General features: G+C 43.5%; 2 protein-coding genes and 1 non-coding gene across 14 annotated transcripts in view; 2 read left to right on the top strand and 1 right to left on the bottom strand.

Annotated features, from left to right (window-relative positions):
• UBAP2 (ubiquitin associated protein 2) overlaps nt 1–23,812 on the top strand; it is a 112,241-nt gene that overhangs the window by 62,527 nt on the left and 25,902 nt on the right. For 7 of the 12 annotated variants that reach the window (XM_062626645.1, XM_062626644.1, XM_062626650.1 and 4 more), the window contains 11 exons: nt 786–978; nt 1,577–1,790; nt 3,207–3,481; nt 4,615–4,793; nt 5,834–6,041; nt 7,243–7,282; nt 9,558–9,741; nt 12,676–12,742; nt 17,438–17,633; nt 18,897–18,988; nt 19,865–19,915. In XM_062626645.1, coding sequence (XP_062482629.1) covers nt 786–978; nt 1,577–1,790; nt 3,207–3,481; nt 4,615–4,793; nt 5,834–6,041; nt 7,243–7,282; nt 9,558–9,741; nt 12,676–12,742; nt 17,438–17,633; nt 18,897–18,988; nt 19,865–19,915 — 1,699 coding nt within the window. The remainder of the gene's footprint in view (nt 1–785; nt 979–1,576; nt 1,791–3,206; nt 3,482–4,614; nt 4,794–5,833; nt 6,042–7,242; nt 7,283–9,557; nt 9,742–12,675; nt 12,743–17,437; nt 17,634–18,896; nt 18,989–19,864; nt 19,916–23,812) is intronic. The other 5 variants (XM_062626649.1, XM_062626641.1, XM_062626648.1 and 2 more) reach the window with 3 other exon arrangements.
• On the top strand, nt 4,222–4,298 carry LOC134167735 (small nucleolar RNA SNORD121A). Its single transcript, XR_009966272.1, has one exon. It is a non-coding gene; the product is annotated as a small nucleolar RNA SNORD121A (small nucleolar RNA).
• On the bottom strand, nt 22,969–23,762 carry LOC134167731 (interferon-like). The gene has a single exon (XM_062626665.1). It carries the CDS (start codon nt 23,542–23,544, stop codon nt 22,969–22,971), a length of 576 nt encoding a protein of 191 aa, XP_062482649.1. The 5' UTR covers nt 23,545–23,762.

The following is a 23,812-nucleotide window of genomic DNA, read 5'->3' as shown; positions in this document are numbered from 1 at the left end:
TCTGGTGTATTTTGTTTGTTTTTGTGTTTTTTGCTTGCTTAAGGTTTTTTTGTTTTGATTTGTTTTTTTTTTTTACTTGACATAAGAAAGGTTTATTATTAGGTTAAATAAAGGTTTTATTATTGCCTGAATGCTTTGCTTTTCCTGGGATAAAACTGTGATAAACATGTAGTAGGGGTTAGTAAGCAAAGCTAAATATAAAAAAAATTCATGTTTCTATCCTGCTCAGGTATGTGTGTGGTAGGGTAATTTTGGAAATGTGCCCACTCTCTGAGAAACTTAGCTTATATTTCTGCTTCTCTTGTGACTTCCATGTCATCACATGGTCACTCAGTCACTGCATGTGTGTCTTTAATGTCTTCTTACCCACCCTGTACGTAGGTGGGACTTTAATCCCTTGCTCTTTCTAAAGTTGGGCGTGCAGGCAGGATCCACTTGATCAGAATGTGTCTTTCATGACTTGTCTCCAGTTACTTGGTTATATTGATCATATAGGTTGTGTGATACATGGTGTAATAAATTCAATAATGTTTCAAAAGAATGCAAAGATAATTTATATTTTAACTTTACTGGAGGATTTCAGCTAGCAGAATATCACTTCCTGGTAAATTATTCTACCTTATACCTCTTTTTGTATGGCAGGCAAGCAATAATTGGAAAGGCTGTTAATCAGTAATAATTCTGTTGCTAAAGTATGGTAGCTTTAGTATTGTTAGTGTTTTCTACCATTTCAGCACAGCATAGTCATCAAGTTTATTCCAGCCAAACCTTTCTTTTTCTTACAGCATCGATTTGATAACACTGCTTCAAAAGCCTGTGACCTCTTCTACCCAAGATCTGGAAGGGAACTCATTTGAGGCTCCACAGCAGCAGACCTTTGGCCAAGCCCTGGTCTTCACGAATTCTCAGCACAGCACCCAGTTGGCATCAGGAACTGGCAGCTCCAGTGCTGTAAACGCTTATTCTCCTCAAAGTCTGGTAAAATTATCTTACGCTTTCTTATGGAATTAGGAATTTCATTCCTTCAATTCACACAGACACACAAAGTTTACTTTTATTTCTGGTTTTGCTAAGCGTTCTTTCTCAGTTTACATGGAGCACTTGCGTTAATTTTTGAGGAGAGCAGATGTGTTTAGGTGTTGATATAGAATGAAGTAATTTGTTTATGGTGAAGAGTTCTAAGCCAGAAAACTATGTACTATTTCCAAGCACATATCTGACTGCCTTTTGTGTAAACATGCCTATCTCCCTAGTCAAGTGTGAAGGCTTGAAACTGGGCACTTAAATTTATTCTCCAAAAATCAGTTCACCTGTTAGATGTATGGATTCAAGGGAATCAGTGTTGTTGTGATCACAGTAGTGGAGGTTGTATTGATGATAATCAGAGAAGATCTGTCCATATGCTAAAACTGCTGAATTTTGTATTTGTCATTTGTTAGTGCTTGAGGCCTTTAGTTCTAGGTTTTAGTTGCTGCCAAATAGCAGCTATAGGCATTGACCCTATGGTTATGTTAAAATAATTTATTAAAAACTTAAAACTCCACTCCTTCACTTCTTCATTTTTGTCTTTTGGCAGTCTGCAGTTCTTTGTTCCGGCTTTGGAGAACTTGGATCCTCTAAATTGGCAAACTCTACTGGGTCGCAAATCTTGGACCAGTTGAAATCTCCGGGATTGGGTCAGTTTACCTCTCAACAGAACAATAGTAGCTCTACTGCCACTACCACAACTGCCACATCATCCTGGGATTTAAAACCACCCATTAGTCAGTCCTCAGTCCTTAATCAGTTTGGTAAGTGCTTTGATACAGTGCTCCTGCTCTCTCTGTCTTTCTCTCCGCCTCTCCCTTCTTTCCCTCCTTCAGATTTCTTAATGCCAGTAACAGTTTAAAATGGGCGTAATGAAAGGGTTTTTTAAAAAAATGTAGTTGTAAGAGTTACATTTACTTGCTAGTAATAAACATTGCAAGTTTATCAGAAACAAGTTTTGGTAGGCTCACATCTATCCGTAAATGTCATTGCATCTTTAGAAGTTGCTGAGCCTTTGTGTAAGGACATCTTTGATTTAATATGCTCAAATATGTAATTGGAACTTTGGTGTCACTTTGTTTCTCAGCAAATAGTGGAAAATACTTATTTTGATTGTGCCTGCACTGCTTCTAGCTGAGTATAAGGTTGTACCATACTCTGTCTTTTTCTTCCCCACATTTTATTCTTCCAGCCATTACATGAATTTTGAATGCATACTGTATAAATTCTTCATAGCGTGTGTTCTTTCCTTAGTGTGCTGAGAATAATGCAGGTTACCCGTTTTGTCTATTCATAGTTGTATGGATTTTTCATTTGAGTAAAATTAGTAGAAACAGTGAAAATGACATTTTTGCAGTGTTGTTCCTAGCAGTATCCTCACTGTGAAAAATGATAGCTCTTGTACCTATCTCTTGTGTTATGTGTATATGTTTCCAGGTAGATAAGCAGCAAATTTGGTAGCAGTTTTAATCTTTGGCATGTGGCAATTTAAAAAAAAAAAAAAAAGAGTTTATTTACATTGAAAGTTGCTTTCTAATGCACTTTACCAACTGAATAAAAAAAACCCTATACATTGCAAATACTGTGGATCTCTTATGGTTGTTGAGCAGTGCTCTGATTGCTTGCATGGCTTTCAGCGTCTGTAAAACATGAAAGGGGAAGACTTGGAGCAAAACTGTCAGTGTCCAGCGACTCTTGGCTTTCAGTCAGATTGAGATGGTAGATGACTCCTATTTGTGTTGAGACCCTTTTTTGTAGGGGCAGGAAATCCTAACTCATAATACTTCTGAGTTGCCACCCTGGACCAATTGGAAGTAATCACATATTATTGGCACAGCTAACTACATTGAAACTTGCAGCTTTTGATTAAAATAATCTGTAAGAGTTTTTGAGGGCTTATGTGTGATAATATTATGTGACTGTGTAAATACATTTAATTTCATATTTTTAGGAAGGCTTAATGCTTGCCCACAGTTGTTTTTTCAAAGTAGAGAATATAAATGTTTGTCTTACTACTGTAGTGGTAGTGTACAATGTAAAACTCATGAAGCTTGAGAGAGACTTGCACATGCTATAAAATAGCTGTTGAGTATTTCAGGTCACCCATGTTAGTTCATGAAGCACAAAGAGTAAAGTTTAATGCTTTAATTTTGATATTTCTTTTTCCCAAAACTGATCAGACTTTAAATCCCAGCCTGAACCATCTCCAGTTCTGAGCCAGCTCACCCAACGACAGCAACAGCAAACACAGGCAGTTCCTGTTCCTCCTCCTGGGCTGGAGTCCTCCTCCTCTCAGATAAAACTCAGAGAGCCATCACCTGTAAACACCTCTACAGCTGTTAGCAAAATCTTACAGCTTCCTACTCTCTCTATGGATAACCAGGCAGTAACTACCCATCAAACCCACCAGAAACAGATAAAACCACCAAAACGGAGGATGACTCCAGCATCCAAGGTAGGTAACTGCATTGTGGCTTGCCCTTAGTAAATGTGAAAACATAGCAAGGCTGAAAGCTTATGTTGGGAATAGTGTGGCAGCAGGGCCAGGGTAGTGATCATCCCCCTGTACTGGGGATTGGTGAGGCTGTACCTCAAATCCTGTTGTTTAGTTCTGGGTCCCTCACTGCAAGAGAGACAGTGAGGTGCTGAAGCAGGTCTAGAGAAGGGCAATGGAGCTGGTGAATTGTCTGGAGCACAAGTGTGATGGAGAACAGCTGAGGGACCTGGGGGGGTTTAGTCTGGAGAAGAGAAGGCTTAGGGGGGACCTTATCAGTCTGTACAACTGCCTGACAGGAGGTTGTAGCGAGGTGGGAGTCAGTCTCTTCTCCCAGGTAATGAGTGATAGGACAAGAGGTAATGGCCTCAAGATGCACCCAGAGAGATTTAGATTGGATATTAGGAACAGTTTCTTCACTGAAAAGGCTGTCAAGCACAGCAGCAGGCTTCCCAGGAAAGTGATGGTCACCATCCCTGAAGATAATTAGAAGTATAGACTTGGTGCTTAGGGACATGGTTTAGTGGTAGCCTTGGCAGTGTTTAGTTAATGGTTGGACTCAATGATCTTAAAGGTCTTTTCCAGCCACAATTCCATGATTCTAGTCTATATATAAGTTGAAAAGGAGAAGAAGAGCAAAGCCGATGGTATATTTTTTGTTCATAAAGTAAAAAAAAAAATCCATGCTGTGTAGTTTCTTGGTCCAAAATGTTATCTTTTCCAAGTACATATCTGATTGCTCTATGTGGAAGATGACTGTTGCTGAGTGATTCTGGGTTAATTTAGTAGCCACAAGGTGAATGTTGGCTGAAGGGGTGTGGAGACCTATGACACCTTGATATTGTAGAATAGTGTGGCTTCAGATCAGAGCACAGAATCAGTGAATTAATTTCAGGTTATAAGAATTTAGTTAATGTGATATAAACTGGGGTGTCATTGCAGATCTAGTTAGCAGCAAAGGTAGAGGCAGTACTAAAGAAGCCTGTAGTTAAGGAAGGAGAGAGTGTTGGTTACTGGTATCTCTAATGTAGATAGTTCATGCAAAGGAATTAAGTTGGCTTTTTTTTTTTTTTGTTTTTTTCCCCTCTGTTAAGATTCCTGCCTCTGCAGTTGAGATGCCTGGATCAGCGGATGTGACAGGGTTAAATGTCCAGTTTGGAGCTTTGGAGTTTGGATCAGAGCCTGCACTCCCCGAGTTTGGATCAACTTCAAGCAGTGAGAATAACAGCCAGGCAACCAACAATAGCTTGTATTCAAAATCTTTAAAGTATGTGTGAGTTCCCCTCCTGCATTCTTACAGGTCTTCTTTAGGGAGTCAGGTTTGTGCCAGAAATAATCAAGGCACACTTACCATGTAGTGGGAGAGGGCAATATGATGGTTTGAAAGGCTGTTTCCTATGGACGGTATCCTAAAAGGAGAAATTCCTTTTTGAGTGACAAATCAAAATCTTCCTGCATGTGGTCAGTGTGAAGCTGGAGAGGACATGAATGTAAATAGCGATATAATAAGCTGCCCTTTATAGAATTACTTTCTCAATTTTAATTGTCTTGATTTTCAAATTTGTTTGAGGATTTGTTCCTTACAACCCCTTTCTGCTTTTGATCCGAGAGACATGACCCTTTTACTATATGTGTGTTAATAGATTGATGATGAGAAAAGAAGCCAGGCTTTCAGTATGTTGAAGCTCTTACTGAAATGCTGAAATAGCCAATGATAAATGTCAGCGTACTAGTAACCCATTTGTTTCTTCCTTATTAATTCAAAAATTGGCTTCCATAAAAAGCTTCATGAAGTTAATTCAGTAATACTAGTAAAAATGAACTTTCACATTAATATCTAGTTTTATAAATTATTTAATCTGTTTAGAAAGTAAAATACTCCTGCATGTTTTAGAGAATTGTTTCCTCTTTATATAGTTCATTCTTTCCGATGTTAGAATTCTATTACAAAGGAGACTGGGACTACCAGACTTTATGGATATACTTGTTTTAGAAAGAGATATTATCGTCATTGATTTATCTTTTGAGAAGGTGGAAATAACATTACTGAAAAGTGCTTGTGTGTAAACTCTTGTTTTGGTTAGGCTGGCAGAAGGAAGATGAATGGTACTGAGTGCAGCTGATGGATTTGAAGCAGTGACTAGTGGGGATGAAACCAAATTTTTTTTCATTATTAGATTTTTCTAGTGTAAATTGCACAGATTTGACTGCATGTGTATGGTAGTTGTAGGTAACTGTGCAGGAGCTGATATTTTCATGAAGGTGTTTGAAATGTCATTTACCAAGATGATAAATAATTTTTACTTTTTCCAGTGATCCTTTGAATACCTCTTTGCCAATATCCAATACAGTACAGGAGTCCACCTACACAACCTCCGTCATCACCTCTTCCAGTCTGACCTGCTCATCCCAGAGCACTACCCCAGTAACAACTTCCTCCTATGACCAGACTTCTGTGCATAGTAGGATAGCGTACCAAAGCCCCATGGCTCCGTCTGAATCAACCCCTGTTGCAGTTACGGTGAGTGAATTTCAGAAATAAGACCCTGAAAAGGATATTCTTATCTCTTGGACTTGTGTTACCCTGCTGTGTTAATACTTCTGGCCAAACCAAGTGGTATTTTTCATTACCAAGCCCACTTGGCTTTGGTTTTGCTTTTTCTGTTGTATAGCCATTTTTGGCCATACTGTAATTAGGGTGTAAGAACCCCTGATTTTATGGGTTTTGACATCTTAAATTACTGTTTGACCTTTTTTTCTTAGTAACACTTAACATTCTACTTGAGTTTGGTTCCCTCAAACTTAGCTTTTTTTTTAAAAAAAAAAGGAAAAAGAAGGAACTATCTCTGTATGTAAATATTTGCCATGGTATTTTTCCATAAATTGACAGTTTTTATCCAAAGGTATATTATTTATTAGATTGATATGGCATCTAGCCATATAAAATCCCAAACTGTTTGTGGTCCCTCCAGTGTTACTCCTCTGTAGGATTTAAACACCAGTGGGAATTAGTTTCATGTTTTATTTCAAAAAGCATAGGGATGGTCTAACCTATGACAGACAGGATCTCTCCTGGGGGATTCAAAAGCACCTACTATCTTTGTATATGGAATATAGGTTTGTTGTAAGAGAATTTATTAAATGTTTAAGGAACTTGTCAGAGTTTGTAAGTTTATTTACTTCTGGCCTTTGTTATGTAATGGCTCAGTCACACTTGTCTTCTGCACTAGCTCGTATGTACTGGTGAGGATCAAGCATAGACTATCCACTTCTGTACTCCAGCGTTACCCAAAAACCAACTGGTGCTTCTCAAGTCTTATCTTTCAATGGAAAAAAATTGGCGTCTCTGTGTAACTTGGATAGTTAAAATTGTGAGTTGCATTAGATCAAAAGCACAACCATTTCCTATATGTTAATGCAATTCTTTCTTTCATATCGGTGTGAACCTGCAGTTTATGTTCTATACAGTACATGGGAAGGTCTCCTGCTGATGGGTGTAGTATGGGCAGTGTATGGGATTCTGTGTGTTCAGGGCACCTTGCACTTCAGACAACTATTACGTGGTTTTGTTGAAGGCAGTATAAAATACGATTTTCTGCCTTTTTTTGTCTTTCAATCTAGAATGAATATAGAAATTTGCATGAAGCATGTTCGATGTGTGATTCAGTCTGAAAATTTAGTATGCTTCTAAGATGATTTATTGATTTCTTCTTTGTTTACAGAATGGGCACAGTGGTGTTAGAACACAGGCTACTCTTGACAGTAAGTTTACAAAGCTTGGTTGCGCAAAGGACTTTCTGATCTTTCCTTATTACTTGCTGAGCACACAACTGTAGCAGTGACATCTGGTTTAAGGTTTTCTATTGTTCTCCCTGACTAATTCTTGGCTGACCTATTTAAGTTTCTTTTGTGCTTGCACATAGTACAGTGTTTGCTTCTTGACTTTCAGTCAAGAATTATTAGCAGCCCTAATAAATCTACAAACCTAAGCAGTCTTAAAGGAGCTGCTTTGCTGCTGCTTTTCCTTTTAAATTTACCTGCCAAAATTATTTACTATAAAATGAAAAAATACTTAATTTCTTAGCAGTTCCTCCAGTTCTCAGTTGGGAAGTTGCAAGTAGCGTTTAGCTATAATGAAACAGTCTCAATCTTTGAGTGCACCTCTCAGTGGGTATAGTGCTACTTATGCCCTGTAACTCATCCAATGTGTTCCCTGTGCCAGGTAGCTTGCTGCCTTGCACTGGAGTAACACCACCCCAGTACTGGCTCTGATACAGGCATAACTGTTACCTTCATTTTGGTCTGTTTCTAATGTGGTATTTTACTTGTAGCACTCCTACAGCTCTCCTCCTGAAGTTAAAATAATTAAAGTGTAGTATTTCCTTTTCTGACCTTTATGCTACTCTATGGAAGTTTTCAAGGGCAGCAGTCTGAATAAACATCTTTTAGTATACCAGCACTTCAATTTCAGGTTTGTCCTTCTCTTAAGCATCTCTTCAGGTAGGTCATTAGTGGGGCTGCCTTTTTTTTTTATACTTCTGAGTAGAAAGAAGTTGAGTATTCAGACCTGTAAACAGTGCCAAGTCCAATTTAGATGAGTGGGAAGAGTGTATGTGCCCGAAGAGTTACCACTTAAAATATTTTTATATATAAAGACAACTTTTGAAGTGGAAAACTTTCCTACTCGCATGTACAGAATTAATAAACAATTTATAAAATTCACTACAGGACTTGTCATTTTGCTATGGAAAATAAAAATCTGCTAATTCCTAGTATTTTTTTTTTAGTTATTCTGTGACGGCTCTATTAGTCCCTTTTTCTATGCCAGTTTTCTTTTGAAAAAACTTCCGTTTTTTTTTTTCTGTATCTCAACCTCATAAACTGAAATCAGTCTTCTTCCATGTATTTATTTCATGCATCCAAATCAATCAGTTTCCTTCTCTGTTGTCAGTTACTCTCCTGCTTACAGCCATGGCAAGGACCTTTTGATTTCTGTTTGTTCTGGCTAAATGACCAAATCCAGCAACCTGACCTGGATCATTTAGTCAGAACAATAATGTGAACAATCTGGGTAGAGAACCTTCCAAGTGTATGTTTGACTTCTCTTTGGTGACCGTTCTAAAACTGTCTTTACGTATACTGCTGGTTGGTGATTCACTGGGTAGTGGTCTCTGTTGTGCTGTGGAAGCATGGCCCTGCCTTCTGCAGGGCTCAGCTCTCTTTCTGGGTTTTTTTGATGGGTGGGTGCCTTTGAATCTTTGAACTTTGTATTGTTTTTGCAGGACAGGATGCAAATGTAGAAACTGGGAGTTAATGTTGTGCTATAAAGTTGTTCAGTATCTTATTACAGTACAGTGGTCCTTTGGAAAGGCACACCTGTGGTAAACAAATTTTACTCTGTGTAGCCAAAAATCTAATATTGAAGCTAAACACTTTTTGATATCTAGGTCAAATGAAGTAAGTCAGTATTTGACAACTCTTTAGCCATTAAAAGTCCTTAATGCTGTGCTCAATTTTGGCCTTTTATTGTAGCTGGTTTTATTCTACTGCATTACACATTCGGCTGAGTACTTCAAACGGTTAAGTGCCTTTGTGCTACAGGGACATGGGTCTTGATCATCAAAGATGCTATGTAGGTTGCAGTGAAGAAGCAGAGGTGTAGGTAAAAGCAGATATTTGAAAAGCTCAAATTACTTTTGTTTACACAACCAAATCCAAGGTATTTTAAAATGAGGATTGACTTGTGAGCGAAAGCTAGTAATCCCGATAGTGGGAGATGAAGTGCAGAAGACTATAGTTTACTACAGGTGTAATAGTGAAAATTATTAATCTGTTGTAGGCAAACAGCTTAAAGAGAAAAAGCAATAGCTCTGTTGCTGTTTGATTTTTCTTTAATAGCCAGATTGCTTGATGCTGGTACTTAAGGGTCAGGTTTTTGTAAACCAAGAGGAGAATACTATTGTGTTCCTGAATCTAGGCTGGGACATCAGGTATGCTGGAATTTGTCTTTTAATGCCTTTTTTTAAATTTGTTACAGCTACATCATCAGTTCCAGCACCTAAGACAGAGCCTCCTCCCTCACTACCTTCTGCTGGTTCTCTGCCTAGTGTGGTATCCACCACTGCCTCGCTTTTGCCTTCAGCATCGCAGCACGTGGCGACATTGCCCAGCTTGCCCCAGTCTGGTGATTTGGCCAGCTGCTCACTTTCCCAGTTAAGCAGGTACAGCAGGAATTGTGATAAACTGAAAGGGTTTCTGTTCTGGAGAAAGAACAGACATAAGGATGATTGTGTAAGGGGGGCTGTCAGACACCAGGATCCCCTTTTCTGACGCTAACTAGGAGAGAGATCTAAGAGAGACCAGGATATTTCTGGTTTCAAAGAATCAGCTTTGGGCTGCTTTCTAATGATAGAGAAACACCTGGTGCCCTCAAGTTTTTGTGGTATATAAACAACTTTGTGTTTCAAGGGGCTCTTGCTTCAATCATGCCAGCTAAATTGATTCCCCCAGTTTACTTTCCCTACTTCATCCACAGTGCCTGATGTTTGTTTAGTGTCATATGTTTGATATCATTCTGTAACAGTTTACTTCCTGGTTAATTTTGAAATATTGTAGTTTCATTTATATTTGTATTTCTTAAAATTAAAACCCAGAAATAATTCCACAGGGAATGTGGGTGGGTTTGTTTGTTTTTCTAAGACATTTCCTTAAGACGGAATGATTGCTGGGTCGGAGCAATCCCAGGCACAGCTACAGGTTGGGCAGAGAAGAGATTCAGAGCAGCCCTGTGGAGAAAGACTTGGGGGTGTTGGTGGATGAGAAAATGAACATGGGCCGGCAGTGTGCACTTGCAGCCCAGAAAGCCAATTGTATCCTGGGCTGCATCAAAAGGAGAGTGACCAACAGGTCGAAGGAGGTGATCCTGCCCCTCTACTCTGCTCTTGTGAGACCTCACCTGGAGTATTGTGTGCAGTTCTGGTGTCCTCAACATAAAAAGGACATGGAACTGTTGGAACAAGTCCAGAGGAGGCCACGAGGATGATCAGGGGACTGGAGCACCTCCTGTATGAACACAGGCTGAGGGAGTTGGGGCTGTTCAGCCTGGAGAAGAGAAGGCTGCGTGGAGACCTCGTAGCAGCCTTCCAGTATCTGAAGGGGGCCTATAGGGATGCTGGAGAGGGACTGTTCATTAGAGACTGTAGTGACAGGAAAAGGGGTAATGGGTTAAAACTGAAACAGGGGAAGTTTAGACTGGATATGAGGAGGAAATTCTTTCTTGTTAGGGTGGTGAGGCACTGGAATGGGTTGCCCAGGGAGGTTGTGAATGTTCTGTTCCTGGCAGAGTTCAAGACCAGGTTGGACGAAGCCTTGGGTGATATGATTTAGCGTAAGGTGTCCCTGCCCATGGCAGGGGGGTTGGAACTAGATGATCTTCAGGTCCTTTCCAACCCTAACTATTCTATGATTCTATGACACTTCAAAATACCAGACTGGTGTCCTGGAAGTGCATCCAGCACAGCCTAGCTCATTTGTGCTATCCATCCGATTTACCTCAGTGCTTATTACATGAGCTTCATCCTCAGGCAGGTGACATCCTGAGGATGTACTGGTTGAGCTGTATTTTTAATGCTCACCTTCATAGTGTATTTGTTAATGTAAGGAACTAATTTGGTGGGGTAACAAGATTTTTTTGCCTGTTTCACAACTAGGACATTGTTGATTCAATACACTAGTGCTTTCTATTTAATAAAATGCTAAATACGTCAAATAACAAGAATTATTCCATTCACATTAATATCATGTCCCCACGTTTGTTTGTTGAAAAGCTGTAAACATTGGTAGAAATTTTAAATGGAAGGGTAATGCTTCTGGGCAGATAACAAGTGCCATGAAAAGATGATGCCTGAATTCTAAGCATGCCTGATTTGGTTGTGCTGGTGGCTGTTGTATGTGTCTCTACCATAGGTCAGAAACTGAATTAAGGCTTATTAGAAGAGCTGGGGAGAGTGGTGAAGGAGTGGTTTAAAACTGCATGTTGGACTGAACTATTTCTTTCCTTGCTGCCTGAAGTGATGTCATTGTAATTCTTGCAGATGGGGAGCTGTCTTAGAAAGTGGCAGTAGCATTAATCTATGAAACTGCCGAGATTTATTCTGGTCCCACACCTTGAAAAACAGCCAGAAGTGTTTGCCCTTAAATTAGGGCATATACTTTAGCCTGCAATTTTGTTACAAAAACTGATGTATTTTCTTGTAGCTATTTCCATAGAGAATACTTAAGTATTTGTTATGATTAGGATTTTCATGCCTCTGATTCAACATGAGGAGGAGTTTCTTGGCTACCAAATCATATGTATTTTTTATGGCTTTGGTTTGCCTTTGGTCAGAGTTAATTATATTTATTCCATACTGTACATTAAATTATGTTCTTTACCTCAAATGTAAAGTGTAAGTTTTATCAGTGTAAATGTTTAAGAACCAGTGTCAGTCACCTTTCAGGGAGAGACTTAAAGGCCTTGGGATTACAGATGAATGTTGGTGGTGCCAGAAGTTCACAGGCTTTCTCAGATAGGGGAAAAAAATGTGGTATTAAAGTTTTGAGTGGTTGAACTAAACTTATGCAGGTTAAAATGTGAGAAAAAACATAATAAAACAAAGCACTGCCTCACCTAATTAATACCTGTGCCTTATGGCAGGCAGCAGCAGGTGCTTAGGAAAAGAATGAGACACAAACTTTGTGTTCTGTATACCTTCTGGGTTTGGATTTTAAGTGTCTTGGTGGTGTTGCTATATAACTCCTGAAGCAACTGTTGTTTTCTAAAAATATAGTGAATTGATAGATACAAATTATTGGAGTTTCAGATGTTTCTTGTTTATAGCATTTGTCTCTGTTCTTCAACTTTTTTTTTTAAGTAGTAGAATACTAATTTAAAGGAAAAAATGTCTGTAGCAGTGTATATATATGCACAATTTTCTCTAATACCCTACGGTGTGTTTATGTGTACACGTATCTACAATTTTTGTTCTTTTAACTAATATCCTACTACCTACTCGATGTTTACATATAAATATATGTCCATATATATAAAAATATATATATATAAAAACAGTTCTAGAAAAAAATAATTTTAGTAATCCTTTGCAATTTTTTTATAGCTCCCTTTCCAATCATCAGAGCAGCCTCTCCCCTGCCTCAGTGTTGTCTTCAGGTGCATCACATGTGGTAAGACCTATTTGGGTTTCAACAGATGTTTGGCATATGGTCAATTTATCTGATTATTAAGACCCTCTCTCTTAAAGTTCATTGTGTCCCACCACCCGCCGAACCAAAACAAGAGCCTTGTCTCAGGGAATAAGGACTGCCAGCCCTCTAGTGGTAAAAAAGTCTTTACCACTTTTACACAGTATCACAGTATGCTAGAGATTGGAAGGGACCACAAAAGATCATCTAGTCCAATCCCCCTGCCGGAGCAGGAACACCTAGATAGTGTTACACAGGAATGTGTCCAGGCGGGTTTTGAATGTCTCCAGGGAAGGAGACTCCACAACCTCCCTGGGCAGCCTGTTCCAGTGTTCCGTCACCCTCACTGAGAAGAAGTTTCTTCTCAAGTTTAAGTGGAGCCTCTTGTGTTCCAGTTTGTACCCATTACCCCTTGTCCTGTCATTGTTTGCCACTGAGTAGAGCCTGGCTCCATCCTCGTGACACTCCCCCTTTATATATTTATAGACACTTATAAGGTCTCCCCTCAGTCTCCTCTTCCCCAAACTATAGAGACCCAGTTCCCTCAGTCTTTCCTCATAAGGGAGATGCTCCACTCCCTTAATCATCTTAGTTGCCCTGCTCTGGACTCTCTCCAGCAGGTCCCTGTCCTTCTTGAACTGAGGGGCCCAGAACTGGACACAATATTCCAGATGCGGTCTCACCAGGGCAGAGTAGAGGGGAAGGAGGACCTCTCTCGACCTACTAACCACCCCCCTTCTAATACACCCCAGGATGCCATTGGCCTTCTTGGCCACAAGGGCACAGTGTTGGCTCATGGTCATCCTGTTGTCCACTAGGACCCCCAGGTCCATCTCCCCTACACTGCTCTCTAACAGGTCGTTTCCCAACCTATACTGGAAACCTGGGGTTGTTCCTGCCCAGATGCAGGACTCTACAGTTTCCCTTGTTATACTTCATCAAGTTATTCCCTGCCCAACTCTCCAGCCTGTCCAGGTCTCACTGGATGGCAGCACAGCCTTCTGGCGTGTCAGCCACTCCTCCCAGCTTAGTCATCAGCAAACTTGCTGATAGTACACTCAATTCCCTCATCTAAATCATTGATGAATATATTAAATAATACCGGTCCCAGTACTGACCCTTGAGGCACTCCGCTAGTTACAGGCCTCCAACTAGACTCCGTCCCATAGACTACAACTCTCTGGCTTCTCTCCTTCAGCCAGTTCACAGTCCACCTCACTACCTGATCACCCAGACCACACTTCCTCAATTTAGCTGTGAGGATGCTGTGGGAGACTGTGTCAAATGCTTTGCTGAAGTCAAGGTAGACCACATCCACCGCTCTGCCATCATCCATCCACTGTGTTATTTCCTCATAAAAGGCTAAGAGATTGGTCAAACATGATTTCCCCTTGGTGAAGCCATGTTGACTGCCCCTCATAACCCTCTTATCCTTGATATGCCTTAAGATGGCACCAAGGACAAGGTGTTCCATCACTTTCCCAGGGATGGAGGTGAGGCTGACCGGTCTATAGTTACCCGGGTCCTCCTCCTTGCCCTTTTTGAAGACTGGAGTGACATTTGCTTTCCTCCAGTCCTCAGGCACCTCCCCCGTTTCCCAAGACTTGGTAAAGATGATGGAGAGCGGTCTAGCAATGACTTCCGCCAGTTCCCTCAGCACCCGCGGGTGCATCCCATCTGGACCCATGGCTTTATGGATGTCTAGATTGCTCAACTGGTCTCTAACCCATTCCTCATCGACTAAGGCAAGCCGCTCCCTCGACCTGACTTCATCTAAGGTCTCAGGGGTACAGGGCTCTTCAGGACTGCCTGCAGCAGAGTAGACAGAGACAAAGAAGGCATTCAGTAACTCTGCCATCTCTGTATCTTCTGTCACCAGGGCACCCATCCCGTTCATCAGTGGGCCTACATTGCCTCTGGTGTTAGTTTTGTCTGCCATGTATTTGAAAAAGCTCTTTTTGCTGTCCTTGACCCTTCTCGCCAGGTTTAATTCTAAGGAGGCCTTAGTCATCCTAGCTGCCTTCCTACATCCTCTAGCAGCAGCCTTATATTCCTCCCAAGTGGCCAGCCCCTCCTTCCATGACCTGTAATCTCTCCTCTTCCATTTGAGCATACCCAGCAATTCCCTACTTAGCCACGCAGGTCTCCTGGCCCTCTTCCTTGACTTCCTACGTGTCGGGATGCTCCGATCTTGAGCTCGGAAAAAGCAATCCTTGAATGTCAACCAACTATCTTGGGCCCCTTTACCTTCAAACAGCCTTGCCCATGGGATTTCCCCCAGCAATTGCCTGAAAAGGCCAAAGTTTGCCCTGCTAAAGTCCAGGGTTGCAATTCTACTTGCTATTCTCCTAGTCCTACCACACAAGATCCTGAACTCCACCATCTCGTGGTCGCTGCAACCAAGGCAGCCCTCAACCCTTACTGCTTCGACCAGATCCTCCTTGTTAGTGAGGATGAGATCCAGCAGCGCTCCTCTCCTGGTCGGCTCATCCACCATTTGCAGGAGGAAGTTATCATCCATACACTGGAGGAACCTCCTGGACTGTGGCTGGGTTGCTGAGTGGTCCTTTCAGCAAACATCAGGGAAGTTAAAATCCCCCACGACGACCACGGCCTGTGGCTGTGAGGCCGCTCTCAGCTGCCTGTAGAAGGCCTCGTCAACTTCCTCACCCTGATCCGGTGGTCTGTAACAGACACCTACAACAGTATCCCCCCTGCCAGCCTGCTCCTTAATTCTCACCCACAGACTCTCAACTCGCTCGTCATCTGTCCCCAGACAGAACTCGGTGCATTGTGGTTCCTCCCGCACATAAAGAGCAACCCCACCACCCCTCCTGGCTGGCCTGTCTTTCCTGAAAAGGACATAGCCCTCCATGACTATATTCCAGTCATGTGAGCTGTCCCACCACGTCTCTGTAATTGCCACCAGATCATAGTCTCCTGACTTAACACAGGTTTCCAACTCCTCCTGCTTATTTCCCATGCTGTGCGCATTGGTGTACAGACATTCCAGGGAGCAAGCTGAGCACACCGATTTCACCCGAGGATTATAGGAGGCCTCCCAGTCTTCATCAATTCTGGAGTGCTGCCCCACTGGGGCAAGCCCAGCTACAACCCCATCCCCCTTTGAATCTAGTTTAAAGCTCTCCAAATGAGCCCTGCTGATTTGTGCCCCAGCATCCTTTTGCCTCTGTGAGACAAACCTTTCCCACTTGTCATTGTCCAGACTGGTGCCCTATAAAACCAGCTGCTATCAAAGAATCCAAAGCCCTGCCTGTAGCACCAGTCTCGAAGCCAGTCATTTATGGACTGAATCTTCCCATTCCTTCCCACATCATCAGTGGAAGATGGAAGGAGTGAGGAGAAGATCGCTTGAGCCCCAGACTCTTTCACCATCCGCCCCAAGGCCCTGTAGTCTTTCTTCATCCCCCTCAGACTGCGGGAAGCAGTTTCCCCCTCACCTGTCTGGAAGATCAGCAGCGGGTAGTAGTCTGTCGGGTGCACCAGGTTGGGGAGCGCCCTAGTGATATCCCTGATCCGGGCTCCAGGCAGACTACACACTTCCCTTTAACTTGTATTAGATCAGGAATGGCTGTTACAGACTTGCCAGTTACACAACTGCAGATGAAAACTTCGTGCCAGCAAGGGGGAATGGAACAAAGAAAGAATTTCTTGCAGTAAATACATTGGGGAGGGGAATAAATCTTTAGAAGTGGCTGTCTGAAACTGCTCCAAAAACGTGGACTGTTTTTGTCTAGCAATCTGCACTCCAGAGGTTAGCTGGCAAAATGCAGGTGGTGGCATGATACATGTCAAGACTACTGTCTCATGACAGATGATTTTGAGTTTACCATGTGGCATTGTTGTCACCTGTCTATTTAATGCATTTGTTTCAAATGGTAGTGAACACAGTGCTATAGATGACGTTCCACAAACAAAGGTCGGAAACACAGCCTTTTTCTGTGATGGGGTACTTCTGTACAATTCCATTTGGGGTCTGCAGATACGTTATTACTTGTCTTTATGCCTGTATTTTGGTTTGTAATGCTTCATCCCTATGGAGTATGTAACTTGAAAGTTCACACTTAATCAAGCATCCTTTCTGTTGTCAAGAGTTATTTTGGCTTCTGTGTGTTGATGACACTGTTTTGCAAGTGCGATCAGCTTACAGCTGAGGCACTCTTGAAGTGCTGGATTTAAAAGAGAATCTCTTTTATCCTCATTTGTTCCTGCAGTACATCTGCTCTGAGCTTGTTTACCACACTGACTCTGTGTGGGGCACTGCAGTTTTAATCTTCTAAATTCCACAAGTGCATTTGGAAACAAATACAGTCTTTTGAAAGAATGTAGGAGTTTATTTGTCATAGCAAGTACTAGCTTAAAGGAGTCTACAGACGAAGGGCAAGAAATGATGTGATGGAGTGACGTTTGAATTACTATGGAATATTTTTGTGATGATGTAGTGATTTGAATTTAACACTAATAATTTTGTTTGAATACTTAAAATCACAAGCATGCAACTTAGTTGCTTCCTTGGTATATAGATAATGCTTATCTTTTGCATGTGCTGCTACTACTTTAAAGATTGTTGGGTTTTTTTTGATGGTTGGTCATCATCCCAACATCTTCCACTGTGGTTTATTTGCTCTGTGATTATCATTTTTGTCTCCTTTCTAGCACACTAGTGTTGAGAACACAAGCTCACTCCAGCCTTCAACAACCTTTTCAACTGTTTCAACCTCAGCCACTAGCACCACCTCTTCAGTTGTCAGCATGGCAAGCAGTATGAACACTACAAACAGCCTTGGCCTGAGCGTTTCCAGTGTGTCCATACCAACTGCTACTTCACGAGCAGCTCCCTTAGTGTCTTCAGGTTCGCAATATTAACAGATCGCGTGGATAGACAGAGGACTTCAGTCGACAGGGCTGTCAGTTGAGCATCTCATCAGCCATAACTACGCTGAGAAATCCACACTCGACTAGCGTTTTCAGCATGCTTAATTTGCTGGCTTATAAAATAAAGTTGTCTGGTTCCGTGTATTTGAAATATTTCTTAGGGTGTTATGTGGCATTTATATAGCACATTCCATCTCCAAAGAGTTTGATAAGTAGACACCAATGCAGTTCTAACTTTGGAAATCTTGGTCTAAGAGATTCACACTGTTTGTATTACACATTGTGATCAACTTTGGGCTGTGAGTTCACCTTAGGTTTAATTTCTGTCTTCTCTGTGACTCGAATTCATTTGCGAGTATCAGTATATACTGCAGTGTCCTCATTATCATATGCCAGATCCCTACTGCCACATGTACGGAAAGGAAAAAAGTGTCTGGTGTCTAGGTCATTCCACAGCAAACAGTACTTCAGAAAAAGGGCCCACAGAGAGAGAAAGGTGGGGAGGCCTCTTGCACTGAAGTGGAAGCAATGATAAATTCTCTTCTGTTTCTCTGTAAGCAACTTGAAGTGCTAAATGGAAATCCTGTGGAGGGAAGTGGATGATTCAGATATTAAGATCAAGCTTACTTACAGAAGGATTTCTCATTTTTCATTCCCATACTTTGTAAATGAAGTGTGATAATTTTCCAAAGTGCCTTTTTTTTTTTCCTCCATTGCCTGCTTCCTAGCACTGCTTTATGGAGGCAACAGAAACTCAGTCTTCTTCTTGTTGCTATTCTCAGTTGCAGTAAGTCACCCATGAAAAATATGCTGGCAACATTTAGTGCTTTCCAGTCTGCTGCTGGTGTTAAGGGGGAATGTGTTGACAGAGCAGAAAATGAGAGAATTTGCTCTCTTAGATTGAGAACAATGCCTGAATTTTGCTTTCAGGAAAGGAGTGAGGAAGGAAGAAGTGTTTGTAATTCTTGTAATGCCCTTGGAGAAAGTAAATGACAGAATGAGACTGTTCTGTGCTGGGACTGCTTTGAGTTCTAAGTCTCCTGTACTTTTCTTTCCTTGAGGCATGGTTAAACTCTTCAGCCTATTTTGAGTGTTTTCATCAACCAGCACAAAATTATTCTGCTTCGTTCTGCTAAGCTATCACAGTGCAGCCGCCAGGGCTTGTGAGCGATTTTGTCTCAATGCTGAAGCCTTATCTTCTGTAGAGGCTTGTTAAAGTATCTGTATTTTGATTCTGCAGGCAAAGCTCCCCCAAACCTGCCCCAAGGTGTACCACCCTTGTTGCATAACCAGTATATTGTGGGACCTGGAGGACTTCTGCCTGCCTACCCAGTAAGCAATTTAATTGTTCTGTCCTTGACTGCTTAACTCTTAGTGCAAGTGGGCCCTCCAGACCTGCTGCTGTCTATGCCAAGGCATTAATGTTGGCACATGTTGCACCTGGAATTGCTGTTCCAAATGCTGAAGGATGTATGAATTATATTCTGGGGGATAGTTACTGTTGATAGTAAACTGAAGAAGTGTCCGTACAGACCTGATCGGCTGCTGTTGAAGCTAAATGTGCATGTTGCTATGCTTTTCAGTGCTATCAGTTTTTAGGCCGTTTTAGTAGAATTACACTTGTTTAGTTTGTGATAGTGGAATACATTTTCTGTAGTAATAGTTGAAATGTTCTATGTGTCTTGTCTGCCATACTTTGAAAGATTGCACATAACTGCTTGGTGTCTGACCAGGATCAACACATTTTTGGTTATCTGTTATTTTGAATTGGAAACTTCCATCTTTCTGTATCACACTGAATGCAAGGGGATACCATAGGTTGCTTTGTGGTCTAGTCATAAAATAACAATTCCTGCTATTCTCTGCTGCAGTTACTACTTCTAAGAAGGCTGATTCTCTTACTCCCAAGTATGAATGCCCTGTAGGTTTTTTACGTGTTGATGAAAGATGCATCTGTAGAAACAGTGTTGAAGGCGGGACAGTCAAACTCTCCTTGAAGGACTGCTCAGCAAGAAACATCAGAGTGACAAGCCATTTTAAGCATAGCTGTACCAGCCTTAAAATGCTACAGCACACTGTGGTGTCACAACGCAATATATAGACGTACACCTTTAAAATAGACTGGGCCTAAGTCAAACTCCTGTTTAAAGCCCCAAACTGGTCAGAGAAAAGTATTATAATGATGTTGTATTTTTATCTGTCTTTAAGCAGATTTATGGTTATGATGATCTCCAGATGCTTCAATCCAGGCTGCCAATGGTAAGTAAATGACATAATTTATTTACATTTAAACAAGTTATCTTCAGTATTGACAAACTCGTTCATTTAGTGGTGGTTAAGACCTTATCCTTATGTTTTACGTTCTGTTTTCTTAAATATCTACAAACAATTTCTCTGGGTGGTACAGATTGATACAGAGCAACTGTTGCATCATGCATTTGTCATCTGGAAATTCTGTAAACAGCAAGTATGGTCTGTCCTTTTGAGTGGTGAAATTTTCTATTGTTGTAGCAGCAGTATGAGGTCTTCTCAAATCTGGTTGAAATCTGGGTGTTTAGTTTTCCCAACAGGTAAGGCTGAACACCAAGTACACAAATTGATAGCCAGTAGGTGCTCCTGGTGTTGGAGGTGCTCATAGGTGGAGATCTTTGTGTACATATCATGGCAATAAATGCAGGTGAGCTGCACGAGGGAAAGTATAGGAAGTTTTCTTTCTTACCAGATCCAGAATGTATATGACATGCTAGAGACACTGAGCTCCCAGACAGGTTGACAAATGATCCTCAGCCTAGGTTGCAGAAATGCAAAGAATTTTATTTTCAGGAAAGTAGGACAGGGATCTTGGGAGAGAAAGGCAGGTAGTATGTAACTGAGAAGTCACAAGATAAAATGATGAAGTTTATGCGGGGGGGGGGGGGGGGGGCAAAAATGGAGCAGTAAGTTGTGATATGGAAAAGAAGTATCACTGGGTGAATGCAATAATTAAAGGTCCAGGACAGTACCGGGTCTTTCATGTGGAATCTAGGGACAGCCAGAGTTAGATAGTCAAAGATGAGTCCAGGGATGTCACAGAAAAACCCTGTCCACCTGCACATCCTGAATTAAAAGAATAAAGCCATGCACATTGCTGAAGATAGCCAATGAGGCATGATCCTTGGAAGAGCTGTAAGCTGCAAGGAATAGCAAAGCTAGAAAAACCTTACCTTGCAAACACAACACACATGGTTACATTGGTAGGATCTTTTCTAGGATTGCTGTTCACTTCTGTCAGCCTGCACTTCCCAGATGTTTCCTCATTTTCTGTTGCTCTCTGGGCAGGAGTGCTTTTCTCCACATAGGTGGGCCACGGAGTCATGCAGGGGCTGGAGCTGAGCGTGACTCTTAATGGAAATTTAAGTTCCAAGAGGGCAGCAGCTGAAAATTATTGATGTTCTATATATGTAGGGAGAGCAAATGGAAAGAAATAAGTTAATGGGAAATGCATAATCTAAAATAAAGACAGCAAAGCAGCAGGAGAAAAGATCCTTAACCTCTTCATTAAGAGAAAGAGTAAGGATGAACTAGAGAAAATGTAGGATAGATGTTGTTAGTGTGGCTGTATATAACACTAAGTTCTACAGTATCTGGAAACCAGGTGCCAGGAGGATGGTGCTGCACTCTTTTCAGTGGTGCCCAGCAGCAGGACAAGAAGCAAGGGTCATAAACCAAAAACGAAGTGGTTACACCACAAGAGAAGGCAGACCATCTTTATGCTGAAGGTTGTAGACCACTGTAACAGGCTGCCCAGGGGGTACTGGAGTCTGCTTCTCTGCAAACATTCCAAACCCGCCTGGATGCATCCCTGTGTAACCTGCTTCAGGTGGCCATCGCTTGGCAGAAGGTTGTACTGGATGATCTCCAGAGATCCCTCCCAAACGTAGTGATTCAATGGTTCTGTGATTGTGAGTTCTGCAAGCTTTTGGAGCAGGGAAACGCATGTGTGGTGCTGTTGGTGGTGTCAGGGCATTGTCGGGCTGGGAGTCACGGTGATGTCGGGCAGTGTTATGTTGTTGCTTGCTGTGGTTGGGGTGCTGGAACATGCAGGATGATGTGGGGTACTGGAAGGTGCGGGATGATGTGGCGTTGCCAGGTGCCATCAGTGCAGGAGGCAGGGCCGTTGTGGATGTGCATGGCTGGGCCCTTGTGCGTGTTGCCCTACAAGAGTCGGTGCTGCAGGTCGGCTGTCAAGCAGCACAGGGAGAGAGTTGTGACCGATGGGGGAGGAGGCCGGAGTAGCCGAAGGTGGCCTAATGCAAGGGCTCTGTGCCATGCCTGTGCTTCCTAGCGGCACGGCACGGCACGGCTTGGGCTGGGTTGGGAGTGACTTTGCCAGTTTCCTGCGTTGGAGCCGCCGAGTGCTGAGCAGGGCCCCCTTCCAGCAGACGAGGTGTCTCTGGGCCATGAGCAGCCCGAGCTGGAATGTTTGCAGGGACGGGGCATCTCCCATTTCTCTGAGCAACCTGTTGGAGTTTTTTAGCAGCGTCATGGTATATAGTGTCCTCTTTGTAGCTCTTGTTAGCGTGAAAGCCTTGCTCCTCGTCCGATGGCGACAGGCTGTATTCGGAGGCGTGTCCCCATGGTTCTCGTAAGCCCCTTAAAGGCCGCTGGCACTTATCTCTGGAGTCTTCTCTTGTGCGCAAGCCCAACTCTCTCAGCCTTTCCTGCTCAGAGCTGTGTTCCAAGCCTGTGGTGGTGTTTGCGATCCTGCCACGGGAGCGGCACGAGAGGTCTGTGCGTTGCGTGTAGTGAGTAGGCGAGAGGCGGTGATCCTCATTGGGTCTGAAGCGGGCTGGGTGGTGGAAGACATTGAGGATGCAAATGCCTGAGAAATGCTTCTGCAGAGGATGGCTGAACTCTGTCAGAGGCTTTCCAAAGGGTGTTGGGAAGTGCCTCTTTGGAGACGTGTGAAGTGGAAGTGCGGGCATGGGGTGTGCAGATCCCTGTTTGGAGCAGGGCTTGGAGTAGGTGTTGGGGAGAAGCGGCCTCCCCCTGGCCGAAGGAGAGGTTGGTGCGCCTGTGAGAAGAGACGCAGTGGCGGGTTTCGTCAAGAGGTCTTTATTTGGTGTGAATAAATAGGTGAATAAATAGGTGGCATCGTGTGCCAATAAATAGAGCAGGGGTGTCGGGGAGCAGCGGGCGCAGGAGAGGCGCGGGGTCAGGGCATCTCTTGCCGCGGCTGTGTCGGAGGGTGCTGTAGGCCCGAGGCGGGTGCGCGCGGGCGCTGCCCCGGTGTTGCTGGTGTCGGGGCGGTGCGGGAGCGTGGCGTCGCTGGGCTAATTGGGCACGGTGCGGGTGAGGTTGTGCAGGTGCTGGAAGCAGAGGCGAGCTTCGAGGCGGACGTGGTCCCAGGCGCAGGCGCTGTGGTTGTGGGTGCGCAGGAAGTCCTGGATGTGTCGGAAGTATTTGTTGACGGTGAGCAGCGGGCTGCGAGGCCCTTGTCCCGGGAAGAGCGTGGCGTTGTCCGTCAGGCAGTGCTGGAGGCGCTGGATGCGGTGCTGGAGGCTGTTGAGGAGCTGGTGGCGTGGCTCGTTGTGCCAGTGCTGGGGGGTGCTGGGGCTGCTGAGGGTGTGGAAGAGGTGCTGGAGGATGCGGAGGGCGGTGGCGGCGGCTTGCTGCGGGTGGCTGATGTGCAGGAGGGTGTCGGGGAAGAGGGGCGCCTGCTGGTGTTGGCAGGGCGGTGTGGGGCTGGGAGCCATGGCCTGGAGGAGCTGGAGGCTGCGCCAGGGGAAGGTGTCATCGCGGGCAGGCCGGTGGTGGCAGGCGAGGCCGGTGGCGAGAGCCGTCAAGAGGAGCAGGAGCGCCGGGGCGCCGCAGCCCAGGCGGGGCTGTGGGGTTGCGGGCGTAGGCATGGTGGGGCTGTGGGTGCTGGCTGGGGGGTGCTGGGCAGGAGCGTGCCGCGTCTCGGTGGTGGTGCGGGTGGGCGCTGTGCTGGGGGTTCTGCCGGGTGGCAGCTTTATGTGGTGCCACCGCGGCTTCCCCTTCCTCGCTTTCCGCTTGCGGCCGCTTGCCGGTTGTGGTTTCCATTTTGGGCTGGGGTCCGTGCTGCTCCTGGGGAAGAGCCTTTTCTGGGGTGTCTGTGGGTGGGGAAGTCCTTGGCCGTGCTTTGTGGTTGTGTTT

The sequence above is a fragment of the Pezoporus occidentalis genome, unplaced genomic scaffold (assembly GCF_034315485.1).
Source record: "Pezoporus occidentalis ecotype Australia unplaced genomic scaffold, CSIRO_AGI_Poc_V1 ctg296, whole genome shotgun sequence".
Lineage (NCBI taxonomy): Eukaryota > Metazoa > Chordata > Aves > Psittaciformes > Psittacidae > Pezoporus > Pezoporus occidentalis.
Note: the sequence above shows the minus strand (reverse complement) of the source record. Positions and strands in the feature narration are given on the sequence as shown.